We start from the raw sequence: 24,881 nt of genomic DNA on the forward strand, positions 1-24,881 counted from the left end.
CCTTTTTATATCACTTTTTGCAGTGGTAATGATTACCTTACCTTTTATTTCATTTACTTTTAATTTATTTGATTCTTATCATTTGAGTTTTTTTGCGGTGAAAATGAAAGAAACTCTGACTCTGATTTACTTCTTTCCTTTTTTTTTTATTTACTTATTTTTTTATTTTAATCTATTTTATTTCTTTATATTTTATTATATTATTTTTTAATTTTATATGACTTTTTGCAGCCATAATGATAGAAAGAAAAAAATGAAAAGTGAGATGTTTTACTTTTACCCAAATCATAAAGTGATTTGGAAACTCCTCAGCCTTCTCTTTTCCTCGCAGGATTTGATCTAATGGTTTGATTTCTGGATGTTAGTTTTGGCGAATATAGTGTTTTTATGTGTTTATTTTAATTTGCGACTCAGTTCTCTGAGGGCTTTCTTTATGAAGAAAATGATGGATGCCATATCCTCAATAACTGGCTGTTCATTCCAGGTGCTGTCTACAGAAAATAGTCCAGACTTTTGTGTAAAATGGCATGAGAAGTGACTTTTTCAGTAGCATTACATTGGAAAAGTGGTAAAGGACAGTCTTCCCTCCCTCCTTGTTTCTCTCTTTTCTTTCCAATCTCTTGTGAGATGCCCAGAGAGATTCACGCTGGCACCGGGCGGCAGCATTTCCTGTGTGCCTCCAGGGTGGAGAACGAAGAGTTTGCTTTGCGTGACTCTTCACTTTTAATTAAACCTCAAAATCTCTCTTTCCTCTTCACTCTTTCTCTTATTTGCTCTCTTTCTCTGCAGGAGAAATACACCTGCATATTAGTTGGGAAGTCCAAATTAGTTTTTGTTTATGAAATAGAAGCATTCTGACATCTGCATTATTTTTTCAAACTAAAAAAATAATTTTTCATTTGATTGACACATTGCAGATCTAACTTTTTGCATATTCCTTACTTGTTGGTTGTTATACTTTGTAAATTTGTACTGAGCTCAATGAAAAGTAGATTTGATGGACGGTTTGCATTTTTAATTAAAGGGTCTGTGAATGTTGTTTTGCTGGGCAAACTCGGGTGTCTTTTTTACGATTTGTGTTTTCGACCATATGGGGGTGAAAATCGAAGAGAGAGCGAACAAGAGAAGGGAGATGGCTAGTGTCAGATGAAGCAGATGTGGCGTTGGCGAGTTCTTTCGAGGCGTATTACTGGACAAAAGCTGGCTGTCACGCTAGTTTGAGGAGCCTAATCATTTGATAGGGCCCCCTCCTCTGGGTACAGATTCCCTGAGCTTTAGTCCACTCACACCAACATTCTCTTCTGCTGAATTAGCTACGAAAGAACCTCTAACCCAGTCTAACTTCACAAATAATACCTGCATAAGAGCAAGTGCTGATGTGTGGTAAATACAGAGTGCTCGGTGAGGGAAAGTGTTAAGATATACTAGCCTTCAGTTATAAGCACATAGAAACAAAACAACTTCAATATTGTTGTCAGTTTATCTTGCCAAATGTAACAAATTTTTAAAAATCATTCCCAGATATTCTTTTGCAGATAGTTAATAGAATTGATTGGACAAGTCTTGGATCCTGTTTCACTTTTGTTATTATTGTAATGGGAATATTTTGTATATTTGTATATTGAGTATGTAGAATGTGTTTAGGGGTCCCTTTAATTTCCACAGCATTGCTGCTCAAAACAATATATTTAATTAATTTATTTATTTGATTAATTCATTCAAAAGTCTTTATTTAAATTGATTTATTAAAAATGTGCTTAATTATTATTTATTTATAAAGTTATTTTTATTTAAATTGTTTTATGAATTTATTTAATTTGCTTTATTATTATTATTATTATTTAAATCTGCCACTTTCTTTAGTCCAAGGAATTATTTATTCATTTATTTAGTTTGTTTGTTTTATGAGTTTATTTAGTTTGCTGTAGTATCTTTTATTGTATTTTTAAAATGCCACTTTGTTTTTTTTGTGCAAATTGTTTTTAATATACATTGAATGTCACTGAGGGCTGGGGTTGTCAAAAACACCATTAAAATATCATAAAATGTGGTTCGACTATGTATGAGGCATGACTATTTTCCGAACTCTATACAATAGCTTTGTAAGAGAATGGGAATTCAAGTCATGAACTATTCATTTAAAGTTTGTGCTCTGCTGAAACAAATGAAAATCTCTCACAGCTCATAGAGTTCTGGATTTATTCTTTATTTAATAATTATCCAATTGTAATGTTTTCTTACAGCAAGCCACTCAGACGAGGGCTCAGATGTGGACTCAGAACCGGGTTTGCCATTAAAGAGGAAACAGCGGCGCAGTCGGACCACGTTCACAGCCGAGCAGCTGGAGGAGCTGGAGAGAGCTTTCGAACGCACCCATTACCCTGATATTTACACTAGAGAAGAGCTCGCTCAGAGAGCTAAACTCACCGAGGCACGAGTACAGGTACATCAACACACAAACCTTTGATATTCAACTCTACTACTTCCTGTAAAAGCTTTGTATCTTTTTGGAAATTATCAATCTACAAACACTTTCTAGTAAATTGCATTGCTGTTGAAAATAAAATGTAAATGTGGTTTACACTGGGGGACTAAATTTACCAGCATTTATCCCTGCATTCTTTGCCCCCGAAATCACATGACACACCCGCATAAACACAGGCTCCTTTGTGCCACCTCTGACCTCTTGTCTCTTTACCCTAGTTTCTGTCGCAGAAAAACCTCAAAACAAAATCTTTTAATAAACTCTATTATTAGGTCCTTTTAACCCAATTAAACCAGAACCCGTGACATGATGTCACCGCTTTTTAATGCCTTCGGCTACTGAACACACAAAGAGCGTCTGTGTACACTCAGATACATCACACACACAAACACATTCTTACAGGAATAACATGGTTCCATATCTGGTTCCCAAATAAAGGGGGTTGTTATGGGAAGCCCATGCTGAAATGTGTCGTGTTTTAAATTTGGCACCGTTTTGTGTATAAAACCAATCTGAAGATGTGTTTATGTGAGTAAATAGTTATTCTGAGTGTATGGGTGTTAAATGTAAGTGTGCTGTTTGTCATTTTCTGTCCTGGAGGTTTGGTTTAGTAATAGAAGAGCTCGCTGGAGGAAGCAGGCAGGAGCCAATCAGCTCATGGCATTTAATCACCTGATACCTGGTGGTTTCCCACCCTCTGCGATGTCAAGTCTTCAGCCCTATCAGCTGGCAGACAGCCCTTACCCTCCCTCATCCATCTCACAAGGTGAGAACTGTAAAACAGAATAATAAATCAAATAAATAAATGCATTTAGCAGACACATTTATCCAAATGACTTACAGTGATTTCAGGCTAACATTTTTTACCTAACATGTGCGCCCTGGGAATCAAACCCACAACCTTGCGCTGCTTACTTAATGGTCTACCAATTGAGCCATGGGAACACTGTTTTTTTTTAGTAAGCAGATAATACACTAATAATACACTAATAATACTAATAATAATACACTACCATTCAAAAGTTTGGGGTCAGTATAATAATAATTATAAAACATAAAAAATCAGTAACGATGCATTAAATTGATCGAAAGTGACAGTAAAGACATTTAGAATGTTTCAGTTTCCATTAAACTTTATATTTATCAAAGAATCGTGGGGAAAAAATGTGTGATGGTTTCCACAAAAATATTAAGCAGCAACAAAACTGTTTTCGACTTTGATACTAAAAGAAATGATTTTTTGAGCACCAAATGAACATATCATGTGACACTGAAGACTTGTTCTCTTTCTCTCTCAACAGTATCGGAGCAGCCCAGCACTGTGCACAGGCCTCAGCCTCTTCCCCCCACCTCAGTGCATCAGACTGGGCTTGGCAGCGGACCGGGGTCCCAGGACGGGAGTTCGGCCTACTGCCTCTCCTCTGGACGTCATGGTTTCTCTAGTTACTCTGACGGCTATGTGGCTGCGCCTGGTCATGCAAACCCAGTGAACCCCACCATCAGCAACGGCCTCCCATCACAGGTCAGTATCATTTCACTTCACATACAGTCTGGGCATACAGTATATGGCTGCAGATACAGACCAGCTGCCAGAGCTTTCCACCAAACAATCAGTGTTATGGTTGGGGCAGTGTTACTCAATTTACATGCAAAGAGGTTAGGCAATCTTACAGGGTCATATGAGGAAATCTTAAAGGTACAGTTGCAAAAGATGCCTTTTTGATTCAAGTTTTAGAGTATTTGAAAGAGTAGAAAATGATTGTGCAAAATAGCTTGTGGTGCATGAAAATATTGCAAAACTTTGTATCTGAGGTTATCAAAAAGTAGAATGATAAGTCATTCTAATGTTAATTTGATACTCAAGAAACATACTATCATTATTAATGTTGAAAACAGTTGGTCTGCTTAATATATTTGTGGAAACTGTGACAAGGTTTTTCAAGATTTTTTGTTGAATACGAAGTAGCCTTTATTTTAAATCTTGTTTTAAACAGTGTTTGGAATAACGGCGTTTAAAAGAACGGCGTTAGGTAACGACGTTATTTTTCAGTAACGGGGTAATCTAACTAATTTTTTTTTCCTGTCGTTACAACGCCGTTAACGTTACTGAACGTTAAATGCGGTGCGTTACTATGCATTGATTTAATATGCAATCCGAACGCACCCCTGGCTCACACAGCGAGTGAGCAGGTGGGTTAATAACGAGATAAGCGATTATGATTGGCTAAGGCAGAGTCATGTGTTTCATGGTAGCCAATCAGAGCCAGTGTTTTTACACATACGCGCCAGCGGCGCCAAACACACACAGTCACACACACGCAACGGCTACACAGAGATTCGCAGCAGCAGGAGAAATGGCGAGTCAGGAGCAATCCGATGAAAAGTTGGCATTTTCAAGGTGGAGATATAAGCACTACTTCAAATTCATTGTAGTCAAAGGCAAGAACGTGCATGTAATGTGTGACACACGCATCTACAAAGCTAGTGGCCAAAAACACTTTTCTTACAAAGAGTGCAGGATAAAACTCTTGCTGTCTGTTGACGTGCAATAAATCTCGAAAGTTATGTACGAACACCTGTCTGTTCTACTTATTTCAACTGACTTGTGAAAACTGCTAAAAAAACAAACAAAAAAAAATTCTTTGACATATAGCAACTTTTTTTTTTTTTTTTTTTTTTTACAGTAACGCAAATAGTTACTTTCCCTGGTAACGAGTTACTTTTATTATAGAGTAATTCAGTTACTAACTCAGTTACTTTTTGGAACAAGTAGTGAGTAACTATAACTAATTACTTTTTCAAAGTAACGTTCCCAACAGTGGTTTTAAATGTCTTTATTGTCATATTTGACCAATGTAATGCATCCTTGCTGAATAAAAGCACTGCTTTCTTTCAAAAAGAAAAATCCTACTGAGCCCAAACTTGGAGGAAGTCTCTGTTTTTACACTGACCAGCTGAATGACAATGTGAGCGAATGTGAGAATGAAGGTGTGAGGAGAGGTGGGACACGATTAAAAGGATGATGATGATGGAAACCAGAAGTGAAAGACAATTATTTGTGATTACACACTCATCAGCTGTTATCTGTCATGCTAACAACCAGAAAATGAGCTCCTAACTGCCTCAAAGCATCCGGTAGTTAGACATGAGCGGCATTCTGGGTGCTGTCCTCAAACTCAAACCCCTCGGAGTGCTGCGTGATACAGATAAATGGAATGAAAGAGATGGACGGAGAAAGAAAGAAATCGAAGCAGAGGAAAAAATAGAATGACTGAGATAGAAAACCCCCTGGGGCTGTAAGAGAATGAGCTTCTTTCTCATAATACACAAAAAAAGCAATGAAAGCCAGTAAGATTACCAGTACGATTTATGGAAAACACTGCCATCTAAACACATCCCCATTGATTAGATATGTTATGGTACAATAAGGTTTTTGTTAAAGGGACAGTTCACCAAAAAAAAAAAAAAAATTCTGTCATTGTTTACTCACCCTACTGTTTCAAACTTGTACGAAATTCAGGAGAACATTTTGGGGAATCACTACAGCTTTTGTGATAAAACAGCAGTTCATTGTTACTATGGTTGTCAGTCTCTAAAATAGTAACATAATAGTTCATACAACTTAAATTTGAGTCTGTTCCTCATTTAAGTCTATATATGACTCCCATTCTACTTTTTTTTTCTTTTTGAGTTTTGAAAGCCGCTGTTCACTATGAAATATTATTGCATGGAAAAATCTGTCACTTAAAAAAAGAAAAAAAAAACAATTTTTATTACAAGGAAAATTTTACAGTATACAAACTTGGAATGATGTGGGAAGTTCAAGACAATTTTTTTTTTTAAACATGTTAATTAATATTATTCAGTACTTACATGTATAATTACACTGTAACAAAGACACCTTGATATAAAGTGTAACAAAAAATTATATTCCACATGGTTAGTTAATGTTTTACATTAGCTAATGAAACATATTTTAAAGTGTTATTAAAATGTCATAAAAGCATAAACCTTATGAAATAAAGAATCTTCTGTTTGGATTTGGACTCTCGCCTCGTGTAAAGTAATTGAACTGCACAAAGTTATTTAACATGACGTATTAATTGAAGTGTGTCTAATTGCAGCGCCCCCAGCAGCAGGGTTTGTAATCAGAACCAATTCCTAGTCATTAAGACAGCATTCCTGCGTCAGGACTGACTTAGAGGTCAGGTAGCTCTCACACTCACACTCGGTCTGTTATTGCCATTAGTGTGTGTGTGTGTGTGTGTGTGTGTAACCTGGCACAGGGTCAGCTGGTGCTGTTGTGTTGTTGTTGAAGGGCAGGGATTCTCGTCGTCATGACGATGCTGGAACTCTCAGCGTCTGGGATTCTAATTATGGGATGCTCTGGACTCTTAATTGATTGGAATGGGACAATTTACCCATCATAATGCTCTGTGTAATTTATGCAAATGAGCCACTTTGTTGGCTAATTGTTTGAATTATGTATTTATCTGTGGTTGAATGTATGCTGAAATAAGCTTGGGATTCTGGGTGTGCTGAGGAGACTCGGGCCTGCAGATTGGTTTGTAGTTTAATACCAAGTGAAATTGAGATTATTTTTATTTTTTGTTTATTAATAAAAAAAATATGATAGTACAGTGATGGATAAAGCTTAGGAGAATATGAATGAAGAGGATTCTTTATTTCATAAGGTTTATGCTTTTTAAAATCAACTTTTGCATATTAGAGAAAAAAAGATGCACATTATAATAAGGTTCCATTAGTTAACATTAGTTAATGCATTAGCTAACAAAGAGCAATAATTTTGTTACAGCATTTATTAATTTTGGTACTGAGTTACTGCCATGGTATATGTAAAAAAGAAAAAAAACAACAACATGGTTTTCCCTTTTTATTGGTTTTGTTCTTGCTGTAAAACATTACTTCTACAAGAACAGTGATTGACCTAAATCAATTCAAGTTGGTCTCAAATGTGTTCAAAAAGTGCTAAAAATGCACTTAGTAACATGTTTAATTTATTTATTTATTTTTGCAGTCATTTGTATATATATATAAATATATTTTTTTTTTTTGCACAGTTTAAATTAAATAAATAGTTGAGATTAAATCTGATGCATCAGTTTGTGAAACCAACAACAACAAAACCAGAAATTGCAATCACGAAAATTGCTTAACGTATTTAATCTGAAATCAGTATGGCGTTTTATTTGGATTTGGGAATATTGCCTTTTAGCACTTTGAGCTCTGGCGAATGTGGGCTGCTTCCTCCGGACAGCTGTTTACAGTACATGAGATGTCCTGGCTGGGAAAATGTTTTATGAGGAAGCTATTTGTCACCAACTGCTGTCTGTGGTCTGGATATGGAAGGAACATTTTAGCTTTCACCTCACATGTAGCCATCCAGGGCCCCCCATGGGGAGGTGAACGAGAGAGTTTAACCTCCATGTGCTTTTCATTTGTTAAGCATCACACATCAGCGTGTGACTCACACATGCGCTGCTGTACATGATATAGGCCTACGCTGTCAGCTCGTGTGATCCGCGAGTTATCTGCAAGGTGGGGAAAGCACCTGAAAATCTGCAAGCGCTTAGAGCTTTCAGTCCATTTCTCTTCTGAACAGCTGTTGAAGATGAACCCCAAGAGGAATTTCATGACCCTTCACACCGCTTGGAAAAGAGTTAACCGCACAGACACACATGGTTTCCTTGCAAAATGAGGAAATACCATAGACACCCATTTTTTTCTAGAACGGAATATTCCAGGTTCAATACAAGTTAAGTTAATTTTTGCACAATTGTAGCATAATGTTGATAATTTTGACTAGCCTTAGTTTTAATAAAAAATCCAGGTTATGTTGAGGCGCTTACAATGGAAGTGAATGGGGAGCATTTTTGGAGGCTTTGAAATCAGAAATGTCTAAATGGCGTAAAATTGATCGCTTTTAAATTTTTAAACCATTTGTATTAGAAATGTGTGCATTGTTAAATTTTCATTCATTTTATAGTCATTTTACAGTTTTAGGCATTGCAGTTATCATAGCAACATAACTTTGCACAGATGTGTATGGAACGATATGAGCATGAGTAAATAATTGCAGATTCTTTTAACATTTCACATGAAAACCAATGTTCCCTTCATGGTTTTAAAAAGCATAAACCTTATAAAATAAAGACACTTATAATGGAAGTGAATGGGGCTGATTTTTAGTATTTGAAAAGCAAAAATGTATAATGTGTAATTTTATACATATTTTACATAAAATATTATGTAAATTGTGTATCAGTTTATTTACAAAAAAACCCTTTACATTAACTTTTCTATTTGTTTGTTATTTCATTTTTAGAGTCATTTAACATTTTTATTTAAAAAGATTATAAAACTGAATATAAATTTACACAGAAAAGTCTATTAAGGTTTGTTTTTTTTCATGCTGAAACCATGTTAATACACATTGGTTATGTTTTGGGGCTATACTACTGAAAAAGTAATTTAATAATTTAATACTGGCAACCTTCATTACCATAGTAAGTGCATCTCAACTGGGATTTATTTTTTTTTAATTTTTTTTATATATAAATAAAACTTTATTTATGGATTGTTTTTCCAGTTGAGTACCTCTCCAGATGTCCCCACAGGGAGTTTTTTGTCGGATTTAGCTCACGTCTGAGGACAGATTTGTCCCTAAAGAATACCCCACAAAAACCCACCAACATACTGTATGACGTACTTATTCCATATGTTTCTTCTGTTCTAAGATCAAATCTTGATAGAAAATGCCAAATCATTCTTTTTTGCTTTCTTTTTTCCTTACTCTCATGGCTATGCTCTCTTCTCAAACACACAACTCTACACTCAGTATCGTTTTCAGGAAAATGTTAACCGGGCAAAGAAATACAGCCGTCTCGACTGACTCCACCCCTCTTTGGTTGGACCGGGTAACGGTTTAAAAGGAACCATGTGTTCAGCAGGATGGGGAATAATTTGACTCTCATGGACTCTGGACACAGTCAGTGGGCCGGCCGCTTGTTCAGTCGGTCAGTCAGTGTGCAGGAGATTTTTTTCTGGGCTGGTCTGGTTTTGATTAATGATTAGCAGAGGGAGGGAACTGATCTGTATTTGGCCCATCAAGCAGCATCCGAGAGCTCACAGACACTGATGGCACACTCGCGTCTCACTTCCATCTGTCTATCACTGGTGAGAATTAGACACAGCCGGCCGGAGAAGCTGTTTGAGAGCTGGAGAGATCTTCACTCGCTGTCACCAAATCATTTCAGATGTGTGTTGTTTGATAAAAGGGAGGGCTAAATTAAAAACTTTAGCGTTGTCATTATGTTCAGTTTGGTGTGTTGAATTCATTTCACATCATAGAGTTTAAAACAAAAGCAAATTTTCATTGTTTTATTTGGTGAAGATGAAGAATTCTGATAGGTCTGAGAACTTAAGTTAATCCATGTGCATTAAAAATATGTTTTTAAAAAAAGTTAATCTGAGAAGTTCTGAATACTAAAAGACTATGTATATATATATATATACTTTTCTTGGAAAAGTGTATATATACCTTAAAATTATGCATACCTGCATGAATAAACATTTAATAAGACAGCTGTTTTTCCTGTTTTATATGTGCATCGATGAAATATAACTATAGGTTTTGTTAATATCTTGAATTAGATTTTAAATGAAGTTTTCGTATTTTTTTGTATGTTTTTTTTTCATTTTTATTGTATATATATATATATATATATATATATATATATATATATATATATATATATATAAATTACATTTTAGCTATCTTAGTACTTCAGCTCAGACAGTAAGAAATGTAATATATATATATTTAAACAGTAATGCCCTTTAAGGTTTTATTTTTTGGATTTACTTAACAGTAAAAACACTGCTTTGTCACATAAAACTGATTTGTAAGCATGCAGTTGATTAAATGTGGTTTTATGAACTCAAATACAATGAGTATTTGGTCATGCATTGGGTAACCAGCATAAATCAGCTTGAACAGCACGGAAATTCATTGGTCTAGGCTGGTCTTTTCAGCATTTGCTTGTCAAAGTACCTTAGCATAGTTGTACTAAATGTTCTCTTGTTTTTCTTCAGGTGATGGGGCTGTTGAATCCGGGTGGAGTGCCGCACCAGGCACAGAGTGATTTTGCCCTCTCTCCGCTGACGGGCGGTTTGGAGCCCAGCACAGGCATGGCTCCCAGCTGCCACTCCTCTCAGAGACTTGAGGCTCTGCCAGGCCTGCCCAGCATGCCAACTCTGCCCAGCTCCCAGTCCTACTGCCCCTCCAGCTACAGTTCACCCGGGTACAGCGTGGACCACGTGGCGTCTTACCAGTACAGCCAATACGGGCAGAGCAAGGTGAACACCAGCACTGTTCTAAAAACATTTCAGTTTGTTGTGGAATCGGAAAAAATTACATTTTGCATTCGATGCATAGCTGGGATATTTTATAGATACTATTGCAGTTTTTATTCATTTTGAATTGTTTTTTATATTATTTTTATATTTTATTTTGAGGGTTTATTGAAAAGAAAACATGTAGATCAATTCATCCATTTTTTGATTGGATGAAGGCAAATCTGAATGCAGTCGATTGTAAGAAAGGGGTGGGAATAATGCAGACAAAATTGGAGAAGTCCTGCATAAGTCACCAAAGAGAATTCTGTCATTACACTTTTGATGAAAAATTACACGGTAAAAAATAAATAAATATATGTGAATGGATGAATCATTCACAATTAGATCAATAACGTGCATTAAGAAAATAGATCTGACATGAATTTCCATTTAATGTTCATTCTAATGAATATGTTTTGTTTGTGCAACCATGCTTAAAAAGTGCATTAACGGTTGCAGTATTTTTACACTTTTTGACACTTTTATTGATGCATGGCATATGATTTTGATGAGATGCATCACTACAGCTCGACTTTCTAGAATAACCGTCCTAACAGCTACAGTTCAGCCGGGAAACTTTTTTTTTTTTTTAAAGCAAAGATTCTATAGAGAAACATGATCATCTAAATGTCAACTGAGATTATTTTCAGTAAAGTTTTGGTCTTTTAATCTGAGGCATAATCATAAGTTTACATTTGTTAGTTGTGATCCGCCGGGCCGCCACACAGGTAAACGCTGCCGTGGTTTACGGTGTTTAACCTGCGACCTTTCATGACCCCGTGAGATGAGCTGTATCTCATCAGCTCCAGTCATCCGTCAGCCAGCCATGTAATGAGCTCTGGGTAACAAAGATATCGTTCATGATCCACTCAAACACGCAGTGAAACGAGAGGAGCAGCCATCTCAGAAGCGGAGAGGAGACATGTCGAGTGCCCAATCCAGTACTGCATCTTGATATCATTAATTTGCTGGGGTCCGCACCCCCGTAAGCACAGAGCTGGGGGTCCGTGGAGGAGTTAGCGGGGGTCTCGTGTAGGAGTAGAATGGCCCGTGGCAGGCAGATATTAGAACCATGTGTTTCAGACGGGTCAGATCTGTAGATGCTGTTGATCATTGACTCTGATCCGTACAGAACTGAATATAGGACAGCTCTCTTTTCATTTCTCCCCCTCTCTCTCAATCTCTCATTCTTGCTCTCTCTGTCTGTCTTCTTAGTGGAATTGGCACGCACCGGCTCACTCAATCATGTTCTATGTTTTGTTGGATCTTACGCTTTTGCATAGTTCGATTTTTTTTTTCTTCTGCCAAAGGCTACAGTCAATATAGTCATATATTAATATCAGTAGTTCTGAGCCATTGTGTCGGAGCCCACTAGGAGGCATCAGTAGACTTCCAAGACTTTAATATGATGTATTTAATGTCATGAGTTTTGTGTGTGTGTGTGTGTGTGTGTGTGTGTGTATTGTTCTGTAGCAAATATATCTATCTATCTATCTATCTATCTATCTATCTATCTATCTATCTATCTATCTATCTATCTATCTATCTATCTATCTATATATATATATATTTATATATAACAATACAATTATTGTTATCAATTAATAAACATTTAATTTTAAAGTTTCTGTTTTCCTTTGAATTTTAGTAAAATTTTTTCATAATGTTGTGTATTTTTGTCATTTTTATTAGTTTTGTGCCTGTATGGTAATGGTTTTTATTATATTTTAGTAATTTTATTACTTCAACTTAAACTAAATGAAAATGAGAATTGTTGTCTTGGCACCTAACTGAATTAAAAATAAGTTTGAATCTATTTCTGTTAATATTTATTACATAATAATTCCTTACATTTATATAGCGCTTTTCTAGGCACTCAAAGCACTTTACATTGTCGGGGGGTATCTCCTCATCATACATTTCAAGTAATGAAGTTTTTCATGGTTTCATAATGACGATAATGACCCTGACCTTAAATTAACGTCTCTCTCTCTCTCTCTCTCTCTCTGTCTCTTTCAGGTGCCTTTCATTATCTGAAACCCAGCATCGACTTAATGAAGACAGACATAAAAGGAGATGAAGAGATCTATGGATGGCCGTGAACTCTTGCACTTCAGCTCTCCTCCAACCCTTGAATGTTTGACCAAAATGACCATTCGTCTTCAGACTCCCGCTTGAGGAGCGCTGAGGAGAGGCCAGTGGTGCCGGCGGTCCTCTCTAACGCCTGTGGGTACAAAGTGCAACGGAGTTGTTTTTACGAGGGGGATATTGCGGGTGGGCTTGGGTTTGGTTTAGTACCAGGACTGAGAATGGGTTAGTTTGACCATTTAGACCTGGAGGAAGCAGCCTCTCCATATTTTCATCTCATCACACGCTCTGACGACACTTGCCAACTCCTTCCTGAAGAGCCACAAGCCATGGGACACGAGGAGGACAAAGGGAAAGGACAAATAACTCAAAGACTGAGACTGTGCTTATAAACAGCATGGAATGGCAGGGAAGAGTGTGATATCAGCTGTCCACTGACGGACGCACTTTAGTGGCTGGTTTGTGACAGCTCGATGGTGACTCTTTGGTGGAGACACATTTTGTTTGACTTTGTTGACATATTTAGGAAATGAGGCCTCGGAAAAGACAGGTGTGCCAACTTTCCTTATTCTTAATCATAAATAAATGACTGAATACACAAAAACATGCTCACATTTGGCACAACGCTCTCAGGTCCACTTTATAGAGGGAAGGAGGGTGACCTAAACAGAATGCACTCAAGTGTCCGATGGCATTTCACAGGCCTTCTGTAGTGCAAACAGACTATACAGACCCCAGTCATCTGAGCACACACAAAATAGCTTGTTATGAGACAGGCGTGATGTTCAGAATGGAATACTATTGTTCTGCTTATTGCATACTGTATACTAATTCTATACTACAGTGTATACTAAAAGAATGCAATGAAAGTAGTATGCTACCTTGCAAATGAGGTTGCATTTTTAATCTGATTTAGTGTAAAAACGTCTTTGATTTGGCTGATGACGTGTCAAGAAAACAGGAATAAAATATTTAATTTACTGGTTACAGTGTAATAGGAAAGTCAAGTCGAATGATTTGCATTAGTTTCGCTTGCGGAAAAAATTGCACACGATATACATAGTGCATACTGAATATTAGTAGCATGGAAGTATGCTATTCTGAACATTCAGAGAGACCCCTGCCACAAATCGAACCCAAGGAAAGTGCAATACACACTCAATACCTCACTCGCTCACGAAAATCATCTGTTCTTAAACTCTGATTGTTTTTCATGCAAAGAAAGGACTTTCATATGTGGATGGATGCCACCTTTATTTTTACTCTTCAGTTTGGAGAAGATCTGCAGATGAAGTTCTTTGTTCTGTCTCTGTAACACAATGTTCATGTCTTATTTTTTTACCTTGTTTTTATACCTTCATGTTTTCTTTTTTGTTCTCGACTGCATATAATTGTTGATGGATAATGTGTAAAATGCAGCACTATTTACTATTTATAAGAACAAAATAAATAAATTACATTCAACTTATTGTTTTGAAATTATTAATATTTTACTTTTAATTTTTATTTATTTATTTTTTTCATCTTTTTGTCTTGCCCCCCCCCCCCCCCCCCCCTTTTTAAAAAAATAATCCTTCCACATTTGCTTGTGGAAGAATAAACAACAAATTGCATTATTTTCCTCGATCATGTTTAACATTTTAAAAAATCATTCTGCACCTGTATAAAATAATAAACCGTAAATAAATTAGCGTGACCGTTCACAATAACTATCAGATTTATTCAGTCTTCAGCTTCACAGAGCACTTTTATTCATGTAGAAATATATTCAGTTTCATAAAAACACTCTTTCATGAGTAAGTCCTTCTCTCCAGAGAGATCTAAACAGGGTTAATGACTAAAGCAGAGCGCTGTAAACCATCCAAACACAACAGAGAACGAGAACAAAGTCATTTTCTTTCTTTCTTTCTTTCTTTCTTTCTTTCTTTCTTTCTTTCTCATAAATTCATCAGCTTTTTCTTGTGTATTAATGTGTGCAACTGAGTGGATGTTTTTGACAAGTATAGGTTCTTATTTAGTATAGTAAAATATATTACAATTTAAAAAGCCACAAATCTGTTTTTTAACACTTTTTGCCTCATGTCCCAGGCTTAAGTGTGCAAAAAGATCAGAAATGTGTTCTTTAGAAATCTGTCATCCACACACATATTTTGTTTTCTTTTCTTAAAATGTAAAAGAATGTTCTTTGCGGCAAAAAAAAAAAAAAAAACTTGAAACAAAAAATACAAGAAGATTATAAAATTATTGATTGATTTTTATTAAATTTACTTTTAATTTCTATTTTGCCCATATATTTTTATTTTAATGTCATCATTTTTGTTTTATAGGCAGCTAAAATCTAAAAGACGTACCCCCTCTGGAGCCTGCAGGATCCCCTGGGGTCAGGAATCGCTGGTTTAAACCATATTTTGGACATTAAATTTAATGTAGCACACCTTTATGTCTTTACAGTTTTTTTTTGTTTTTTTTACATCCACAAAATCTGGATGTCAAGTGTCCCTCTCTTTTGCTCGCTTTTCCAGCATGGAGCCTGGTGTCAGACACAATAACATATACTGGAGACAACTTAACCTCTGACCCCTTGCACTCTTTGAAATCAGTAGACAATCACAGCATAGCGGACAGGGCAAGAGTTACTCCCCACTCCCCCACGTCATTCTGAGACAGACGGCTGAAAGAGGAGAGAAAGGGGGAAAAAAAAACAACAGGGAGAAAAACATGAAAGACATGAGACTGTTTCTTGCAGTAACAAATGACATCTCACAGCTCATACGAAAATGTGCAGGACAGAGCAAATCATTCAAGAGTTCAACTTTTTGAAGGTGTTTTGCCAATGTCCTGAACAACTACATCAGTCCAGAACTAGTCATCAATCAAGTATCTACAGAAGTGGCTCTGAGCTGGTGGATCGTGATAGGGTCATAGGTCTGCTCTTATGGGTCACAGACAACAGGGCTTTAAAAACGGAGTGATGTCCCCATGCTCAAATACTATGAAGTACATAAAGTAAAAGAAAAATAACACAGATTGCACTGAATACAAGTACAATACAATACAAGTATAATGCAGTGATGATAAACTTGCAGGTTTATATCAACCACAAAGTGTTTGGGCTACAAATTACTGTTCATGGTACAACAAATTTCAGTATTTAATTTTTACCCTGTAAAGCCTGACATATGACATAATAATCATATATATGTATGGTTTAAATTTTTATGCAAAATAATGATAAAAAGAAAAAAAAACTTGTACAAATGGCTTTGTGTTACGATTTACATTTTTATGCAGATGAGTGTTTTGAGATTTTATGCAATGTGTGTAAATTTAAAAAGTGACGTGAAAACATATTCAATTCATTTTCACAGCTTTATCAGAGTATAAAGGATTGTGTATGTTGACCAGGGCTTTATCACAACATAAATGATAAAGAGTGTTTATCATGGCAGTGAAAGAACAAATGCATGGCAGACAGCATTCCTTTCCAAAAGCGTCTCGCTCGCTATCAGTCCCCTCTCTCTCTCTCTCTCTCTCTCTTTCTTTGGTCAGGCTACATGTTGTTCACAAAACAGATAGAAACCTCATAATCACAAGAGCAAGCCCAACTCACCACTGCAGTGGATGAACTTCAGCAAAGTCCTCTTGAAGTCTCTCTGACGTGAAGTTTAAGGAGCAAAACAAGCTGCATTTGATAACTGGGAGACTCAGCGTGTCCAGGACTGAAGCTTCAACGTTTGAACGTTACAGTTAAGTTGAGTGACAAAAGAAAAAGAACTTCACTGACGTTCTGGAATTAACGCCTCCATCAGAGTATCTGAACGGCACGGATAATCTATCCCATACTGCTCCAGCAGCTCCATATCTGCCCTTTACATCAGTATCAGCAAGTCTTCGTGAAAATATCAAAAAGTGTACATTCTGAAATCTTGATTTCGTCACAGCTCAAGGTGAAGGAATCATCTTTTTGACCTGGAAGAGAACAGCAAACCGATGTAATTTGGTGAAGTTACAGCATCTGTTTCCTCTTGAGAGATTGAAACCTTGAATCTGACCTCAGTGTTATTATCAACATGCCTCTAGGTGGCACTACAACGAACCAAACACTGCTTCTTGCCCTGCTGGACAGGTGCCGACAAGCCATTCTGAAGGAAATCGAGACGAACCATCAGGATTCCAGAGATAACGTGAGCACAACAGCCACGATCTCGACAACAAGCAGGCGTTCCTACGACAATGCCTACTTCTACATCCTGTTTGTGATGTTCTTCTACTCCTTCCTGGCTCTGACTCTGTTCAAAGGTTTTGTTCAGTATGATGAAGGCAAGAATGATCCATACAAAGAGTTTATGACCTCCACTGACTCCTCAAAGCAGAAATCCAACGCAGGCCCAGCCGCTGACAAAATTGACTTTGAGGAGGAAAACAGCATCTGAGACAAGAGACATGTCAGTATACTCAACACCAGAGATTTCTCATGCATTATTAAATGAGATTCTGCACAAAACACATTATATAATTATATGATTATATATATATCATATTTATTTCTTCTGTAATGTTGAGGTGAGAAGTTTTTTTTTTTTTACTGAAAAAATCAGCAAAGACATTAAATTAATCAAAAGTGAGAGTAAAGATAAAACATTCTATTGCAAATAAATGCTGTTCTTTTAAACTTTACATGCATAAACAAATCATGAAAAAAATGTTTCTAACAGTTTTTTTATTTTGAGCAGCAACTCAACAGACTATTAGACTGATTTCTGAAGGATCATGTGACAATGAAGACTGGAGTAATGACTGCTGAGAATTGCATCACAGGAAAAAAAAACATTCTAAAATGTATTACAATAGAAGTAAAATGTTTTAAATTGTTTATAATACTCAACAATATTATACAACTAAGCATATTGTACGTTATATATAAGAAGGCAAAAAATATTTCAGTTGAAAAAAAAAAAAGGTTTGTAAAATTCATTGAAGATGTTATTGAAAATGTAAATATGAGTATATCTTCCGCCATATTTGATTGGAATAAAACCAGTTAATTTCTAAATGCCTTTTGGTTTATTGGCAATACACAATAGGCCTAAATTATTAATGCATTTAGCAGACGATTTTATCCAAAGTAACTTAAAGTGCATAAAGTGCATATATATATATATATATATATATATATATATATATATGTATACTCTAAATGTATTAAATGCATAATACAACTATATATTTTTTTAACGTGAACTTCTCTATTAATAACCCTATTTTTTCCAACTTATGTTGTGTTGGCAACCATTTTAATAGCAAGACCAGCAGTTTCTCTCTCCGTGACCCCTGTGCGCAGTTACCAGCAATTGCAAAGTGAATTTACAAATGAACAAACGCAGCCCTGTAATTACATTTGTTTTGACAAAATCAGTATTAGGAAGTAAGTTATACGATGTGTGCTCGAAGGTCTTTTGATGTGGAGAGGTTAGATTTAATCAAGCAGAAGGCAGAAGGCAGGGATGCGGTGCAGGGGACGGCCGTGCACGGGACTTGATCCGTGCAGAAAGCGGCGAAAAATGCAGCGGAGAGCGCTCGTCTAATTTGAACCTCCCGCTGACCCCGTGTGATCTCACATCTTCGACCCAGAGCGGAGAGGACGCATGGAACCTTAGACTTTATCGGTCCTGTGAATTAACGTCAATTGCATCTAGCAAGAATGGCGGGGGATGCCTTTAATAAGAACATACGCTTTTCATTTTGACGACATTCTGCCGGACAGATCATGAAAGCCAGATTGAGAGAGAGAGAGAGAGAGAGAGAGAGAGAGAGAGAGAGCGGTGTAATCTTCTGTAACGGACAAACAACTTATATTTGCACCCCTCCGTATATGAAGTTTATTCCTCGAGTTTCAGAAGAAAATCAAGGGCTCTTCGGGTGATGGTGGTCGAGAGAAGCGAATGGAGCTGAGCGGCAAACTGCACCTGGAAATAAGAAGCAATTACAATAATTTAAAGTAAAAATTTAATTAAAAGCAATTACATCACTGATATGATAAATAAAGTGTATTACAGCACATGTGATACATTATAAAAGAGATAATGTACCGTTATGCAAGAATAAAGCTGCCAGAAGGTGTTCATATGGCGCTCTTAGTGTTGAGGAGGAATATTAAACTCTATTTATTGTTAGAAAACTATCACTGGAACACATTCAAGTGCTGTTGTCGGTCCATATCAGTTGAACATTTGCAGTGGCTTTTTTCCAGGGGTTGGAAACTTTTGATGCCTCAACGCACTGGCTTATTTTGCCTGGTTTATAATCTATTACGTATAGTCATATAAATCAACACACTGTACCATAATCATCATATCAATATATGCCTCTACACCAAATGCAACCTATTTCGCTTAAACTAAGTTATTAAATATTTATTGGGTTTATCTTGTCATTGTACAGAATTACAACACACTGTCTTCATGAAGTTACCAAAGGAAAATAATAAGGAAATTAATTATTAATATTTATTAATAATATAATTACTGATTGCTTTTAGACTAAAACAATGCTGTAAAAAGTTTAATCTTGCTCAGAATGGTTTGGTCTGTTTTCTGATTTTAGACGAGATGGAATGTTTGGGATAGGTTAACTAGTTTTTTTTGTTTTTTATATATTGTATATTGCTGTAATCACTGTGAGCTGCTCTGAGTGGCTTATGCTGCAACAACAATATGATAAACATGTCACAATAGTTTTGTAGTGTTCTCCACAATTATTTCCCATTAAAGACTTTGTTTTAAAGCAGTTTTACAAATAAATAGTATCTTAAAATATTTAAACGTATTAATAATAATTATTCTTTTTAATAATAATGTTTATTTACAGAAATCACTAAAAGAAATCACTGGTGTTTTACAGTTTTATAAAATATTTTATTCCATAGAGGTAAATACATACAATGACTTCTTTTTGTTGGGATATCGGTGGCTAGATATTTGACCACAACTCAGCTGTGTATCCTGGGTTAAGAGAGGAGCATCCTTCCTGACCCGAGGAAGAGCCTGACCTGTCTTAATTTAATCTGTCCGCCTGCTGTTCTTTGAAGACATGTAGCCCGGGGGCAGAGCTGACCATCTCACTTCTTTGACCTGATCATACCTCCACAACTTCACAGAAGGGGCCAAGTCAGGCTAACAAAACAAGAAATGTTTTCACTTGAAAAAAGAAGAAGAAGAAGAAAAAAATTATAATTGTTGACTAAAACCATAAATTATTATTTATTTATGATTTTACAAATATGTATAATTTTACATTTATATTTTTTTAGAGTTCATATTATGGTATACTTTATATATAATATAATACTTTATAAAAATGTATAGTGTAGACTTATTATTATGCAAAATTTAAACAAAACCAGTTATGAAAGGAAACAAAAATTGTTTTCACCAACAAATATTACATATAATAAATTGAATACATTTATAGAGGCATGTGACCATATACTGTCTTGATGAAAGTGGACTTTTTAAAGTTTTAAATATGTAGAGTTGGTTTAGATCTTACCTCAGAATATGCTGTAAACAATGGGTACACAACGTTGAAGCAGTAACCCCACAAACATTACAATTTGTAATTTGCATATGTATTCATTTAGTGCCTCCTTGGTCCAACTGCAGTGTAATGTTTGTGATTATAAACACACAATTTGGTTTAAGTTTTCTTGTTTGTTCAGTTATTCAGTTATCACCTTTAGACCTGATACTCATTTTTATCAACAGCTCTTTTATTTCTAATAGTGCTGTCGTGATTAATCGAATCCAAAATAAAAGTTTTTGTTTACATAATATATGTGATATATTGTATCACATATAACATATTATACATATATAAATACGGATATATGCATGTATATATTTAAGAAAAAAATATGTTTATACATTTAAAATATTGATACATAATATAAATTATATCAATATAAATATAGCCTGTACGTGGAATTATTTTCAAAATATAAACTGCATGTGTGTGTATTTATATACACATAATAAATATACACAGTATACACACATATTATGTAAACATGTTTTTTTTTGGATGCGTTTAATCGCGATTAATCATCTGACAAGTTTTTGAAGTCATCTGAAGTTTTTATGCTAATTATATAGCCTACTAGATTGTTTGAGATTAGTTATAATAACCTGAAAAGATATAGGCCTACAGAAACTTTATAATCAATTGCATATAACAATACAATATATTACCCAGAGCCGTTAAAATTGTTTTTCAACGGCTCTGATATTACCTAAAGAAATCAGGCGAGGTTCCATTAGGTTTGGCCCTCTAGTGCCATCTAGTGACACCATTTACACATCGCGTTCGCGCCTTCGCGGAGGACCCGCCAAACACGTGGACGGAGACCAGACGCTGAGGGTCAGGTAAAAAAATGACTAACTACTTATTCTCACCGAGGTTCTGCTGCTCTAAAATAATAAATATGACTTGATGTGTTGGTCAGTAATGTTTCTTGCTGATGTTTAGCATTCGTAGTCTGCAGTCTTCACATCGCTGTCTTCTCATCAAGCCCTCGAGGTGGAAAATAATCTGAAGCCGGAAAACAAACAGAGATAATCCTCAAGTGTTATCTAAAACGAGTGTGCTAAATATTATCAGATTTAAAAATAACTTCTCCCTTTGAACTCTCAAAAATGTAGAATGTGCAAAGTAACAGCCAAAACTATCGCTACAGTTAACTGTAACTTGAATAAATATACTATGATAAGACATAATTAGATAAACAAATGACAGAAATTAACTGTTTTCACACCAAAAGATTTTGAAATATTGTTTAGCCTGTTGACTTTATGGTACTGAGGAGGAGACCATTTTCTTGCATTTACACATGCTGTACAGTCTATTGAGGCTTACTGGAAGTGTGTTAACAGACTCTAACCCACTTAGATTATTGGGAAACATAGTGAAAAGGGTCAATACAAACATGCATTAATACAATGAATATAGAAATGTATAGGGTCACAGTAAAATACACCTTTTAATCTAATATTGAGATCTAAGGTTGAGATGCAATTTGTATTTGTAGTCACGTATTGCAAATTGTAAAAACATGTACTTGCTTGGTTTTCAGAAGACATTTACCCTGCACTGGTGACAAATTACCCAGATTTAAGCAAACAGCGGTGCTCTAGTAAAATTATTTGTAAAAGACACTTCCATCCTGCATAGCATTGCCTCCTCATTGGCTCTTGAGCGAACACACGTTTAAGCTCTTAAGTCTTTTATTTGCTGTAGTTTCTCTTAAATGTTAAAGTCCACTGCTCTCTTTCACAAAAATTTAAGGCCAGATAAAATATTTTTGTGTTATTAAAAAAAATTCTCCTTTCTGTTAATTTTTCTAAACACACTTCTCATACACAGAACCACATTCACAAAAATAACACAAAAAATTAAGCTGTTTTTTTTTTTATTTGCTATAGTTTTTTACAGGACTGAAGCATGCTTCTTACCTGAAACCTGGTCCAGGAACAATAAGAGAAGCCAGGAGTGAGCATCTGAGACCTTCATCTTAGTCCAGCTGAGTGTGCACTTTGTAGTTTGGGTGTGTTTTTAAGTAAAGCATTACTGAAATCCACACCCAGAGACCAGCATCATTTCCATGTAAACATTTAGCTTTTTACATGCATTTCATTCAGATTCAGATTCATCTATAGGTAATTCAATTCAAGTTTATTTTGTATAGCGCTTTTTACAATACAAATCGTTACAAAGCAACTTTACAGAAAATTATGTTTCTACAATATTTAGTAGTAGCTAGTAGTTTGTGCACGTTTGACAGGATTTTAGAAAAATAAAAATAATAATACAAGACGTAGTCAGCTAGATGATGAACTATCAATATTATTAATTAATAGTAATTATATGATGCAGTCACACATGTAGCAATATTTGTTAGTTCTGTTTGTTGATTCAAGGTTAGCGTCATCTGGGGTCCTCTGAGGGTCAGCATCATCTCTTCTCAGGTGTTCTGGATCCAGATTGGAGCTTGTGTAAATCCTAGTACATCCCGTGGCAAAACATAGAAACAAAATAGAGACATCATTAGCATAGCTGCTGAAACTGAAGTAAAATTAGTTTAACCCAAGCTAAAGAATAAAAATGCAGATGCAACTACACTCACAATTTAAGAGATACATTATTCGAATGCTTGGCGAAAGAGATGCGTTTTTAATCTAGATTTAAACAGAGAGAGTGTGTCTGAACCCCGAACATTATCAGGAAGGCTATTCCAGAGTTTGGGAGCCAAATGTGAGAAAGCTCTACCTCCTTTAGTGGACTTTGCTATCCTAGGAACTACCAAAAGTCCAGCGTTTTGTGACCTTAGGGTGCGTGATGGGTTGTAGCGTGGTAGAAGGCTAGTTAGGTACGCAGGAGCTAAACCATTTAGGGCCTTATAGGTAAGTAATGATAATTTGTAACTGATACGGAACTTAATAGGTAGCCAGTGCAGAGACTGTAAAATTGGGGTAATATGATCATATTTTCTTGACCTGGTAAGGACTCTAGCTGCTGCATTTTGGACTACCTGTAGCTTGTTTATTGACGAAGCAGGACAACCACCTAGAAGTGCATTACAATAGTCCAGTCTAGAGGTCATGAATGCATGAACTAGCTTTTCTGCATCAGAAACAGATAACATGTTTCGTAGCTTGGCAATGTTTCTAAGATGGAAGAATGCAGTTTTTGTAACATTGGAAATATGATTTTCAAAAGACAAATTGCTGTCCAATATAACACCCAGATTTCTGACTGTAGAGGAAGTAACAGTACATCCGTCTAGTTGCAGATTGTAATCTACAAGATTCTGTGTGGTGTTTTTTGGTCCAATAATTAATATCTCTGTCTTATCCGAATTTAATTTGAGAAAATTATTTGTCATCCAATCTTTTACATTTTTAACACACTCTGTTAGCTTAGATAATTGGGAAGTTTCATCTGGTCTCGTTGAGATATATAGCTGAGTATCATCAGCATAACAGTGGAAGCTAATTCCGTATTTTCTAATAATATTACCAAGAGGCAACATGTATATTGAAAATAGAAGGGGACCTAGGACGGATCCTTGTGGCACTCCATATTTTACTGATGATAAATGAGATGACACCCCATTTAAGTAAACAAAATGGTAGCGATCGGACAGGTAGGATCTAAACCATCTTAGAGCCTGCCCTTGAATACCTGTATAGTTTTGTAATCGATCTAGGAGTATGTCATGATCTATGGTGTCGAACGCAGCACTAAGATCAAGTAAGACTAGAAATGAGATGCAGCCTTGATCTGACGCAAGAAGCAGGTCATTTGTAATTTTAACAAGTGCAGTTTCTGTGCTATGGTGGGGCCTGAAACCTGACTGAAATTCTTCATACAGATCATTTTTATGCAGGAAGGTGCTCAATTGAGCAGACACAACTTTTTCTAATATTTTAGACATAAATGGAATATTTGAAATAGGCCTATAATTTGCCAGTACACTAGGATCTAGTTTTGGTTTCTTAATAAGAGGCTTGATAACCGCCAGCTTGAATGGTTTTGGGACGTGACCTAAAGATAACGACGAGTTAATGATATTGAGAAGCGGTTCTTCGGCTACAGGTAACAGCTCTTTTAGTAATTTAGTGGGTACAGGATCTAATAAACATGTTGTTGGTTTAGATACAGTGATAAGTTTATTTAGCTCTTCCTGTCCTATATTTGTAAAGCACTGCAGTTTATCTTTGGGTGCGATGGATGAAACTGAAGTGTTAGACGCTGTAGAATCTACATTCGCTATTGTATTTCTAATGTTATCTATTTTATCAGTGAAGAAATTCATAAAGTCATTACTATTTAACGT

The 24,881-nt window shown here is 35.8% G+C and overlaps 1 protein-coding gene across 2 annotated transcripts in view; it reads left to right on the forward strand.

The window, feature by feature from the left end:
• LOC132096116 (paired box protein Pax-3-like) overlaps positions 1-14,455 on the forward strand; it is a 29,496-nt gene extending 15,041 nt beyond the window's left edge. For both annotated transcript variants that reach the window (XM_059501299.1, XM_059501301.1), the window contains exons 5-9: positions 2,244-2,443; positions 3,086-3,251; positions 3,787-4,007; positions 10,601-10,864; positions 12,923-14,455. In XM_059501299.1, the coding sequence (XP_059357282.1) occupies positions 2,244-2,443; positions 3,086-3,251; positions 3,787-4,007; positions 10,601-10,864; positions 12,923-12,940 (869 nt within the window). In that variant the 3' untranslated portion in view covers positions 12,941-14,455. The remainder of the gene's footprint in view (positions 1-2,243; positions 2,444-3,085; positions 3,252-3,786; positions 4,008-10,600; positions 10,865-12,922) is intronic.
• The last annotated feature ends 10,426 nt before the right edge of the window (positions 14,456-24,881 follow it).

This window comes from Carassius carassius, chromosome 20, assembly GCF_963082965.1.
Source record: "Carassius carassius chromosome 20, fCarCar2.1, whole genome shotgun sequence".
Lineage (NCBI taxonomy): Eukaryota > Metazoa > Chordata > Actinopteri > Cypriniformes > Cyprinidae > Carassius > Carassius carassius.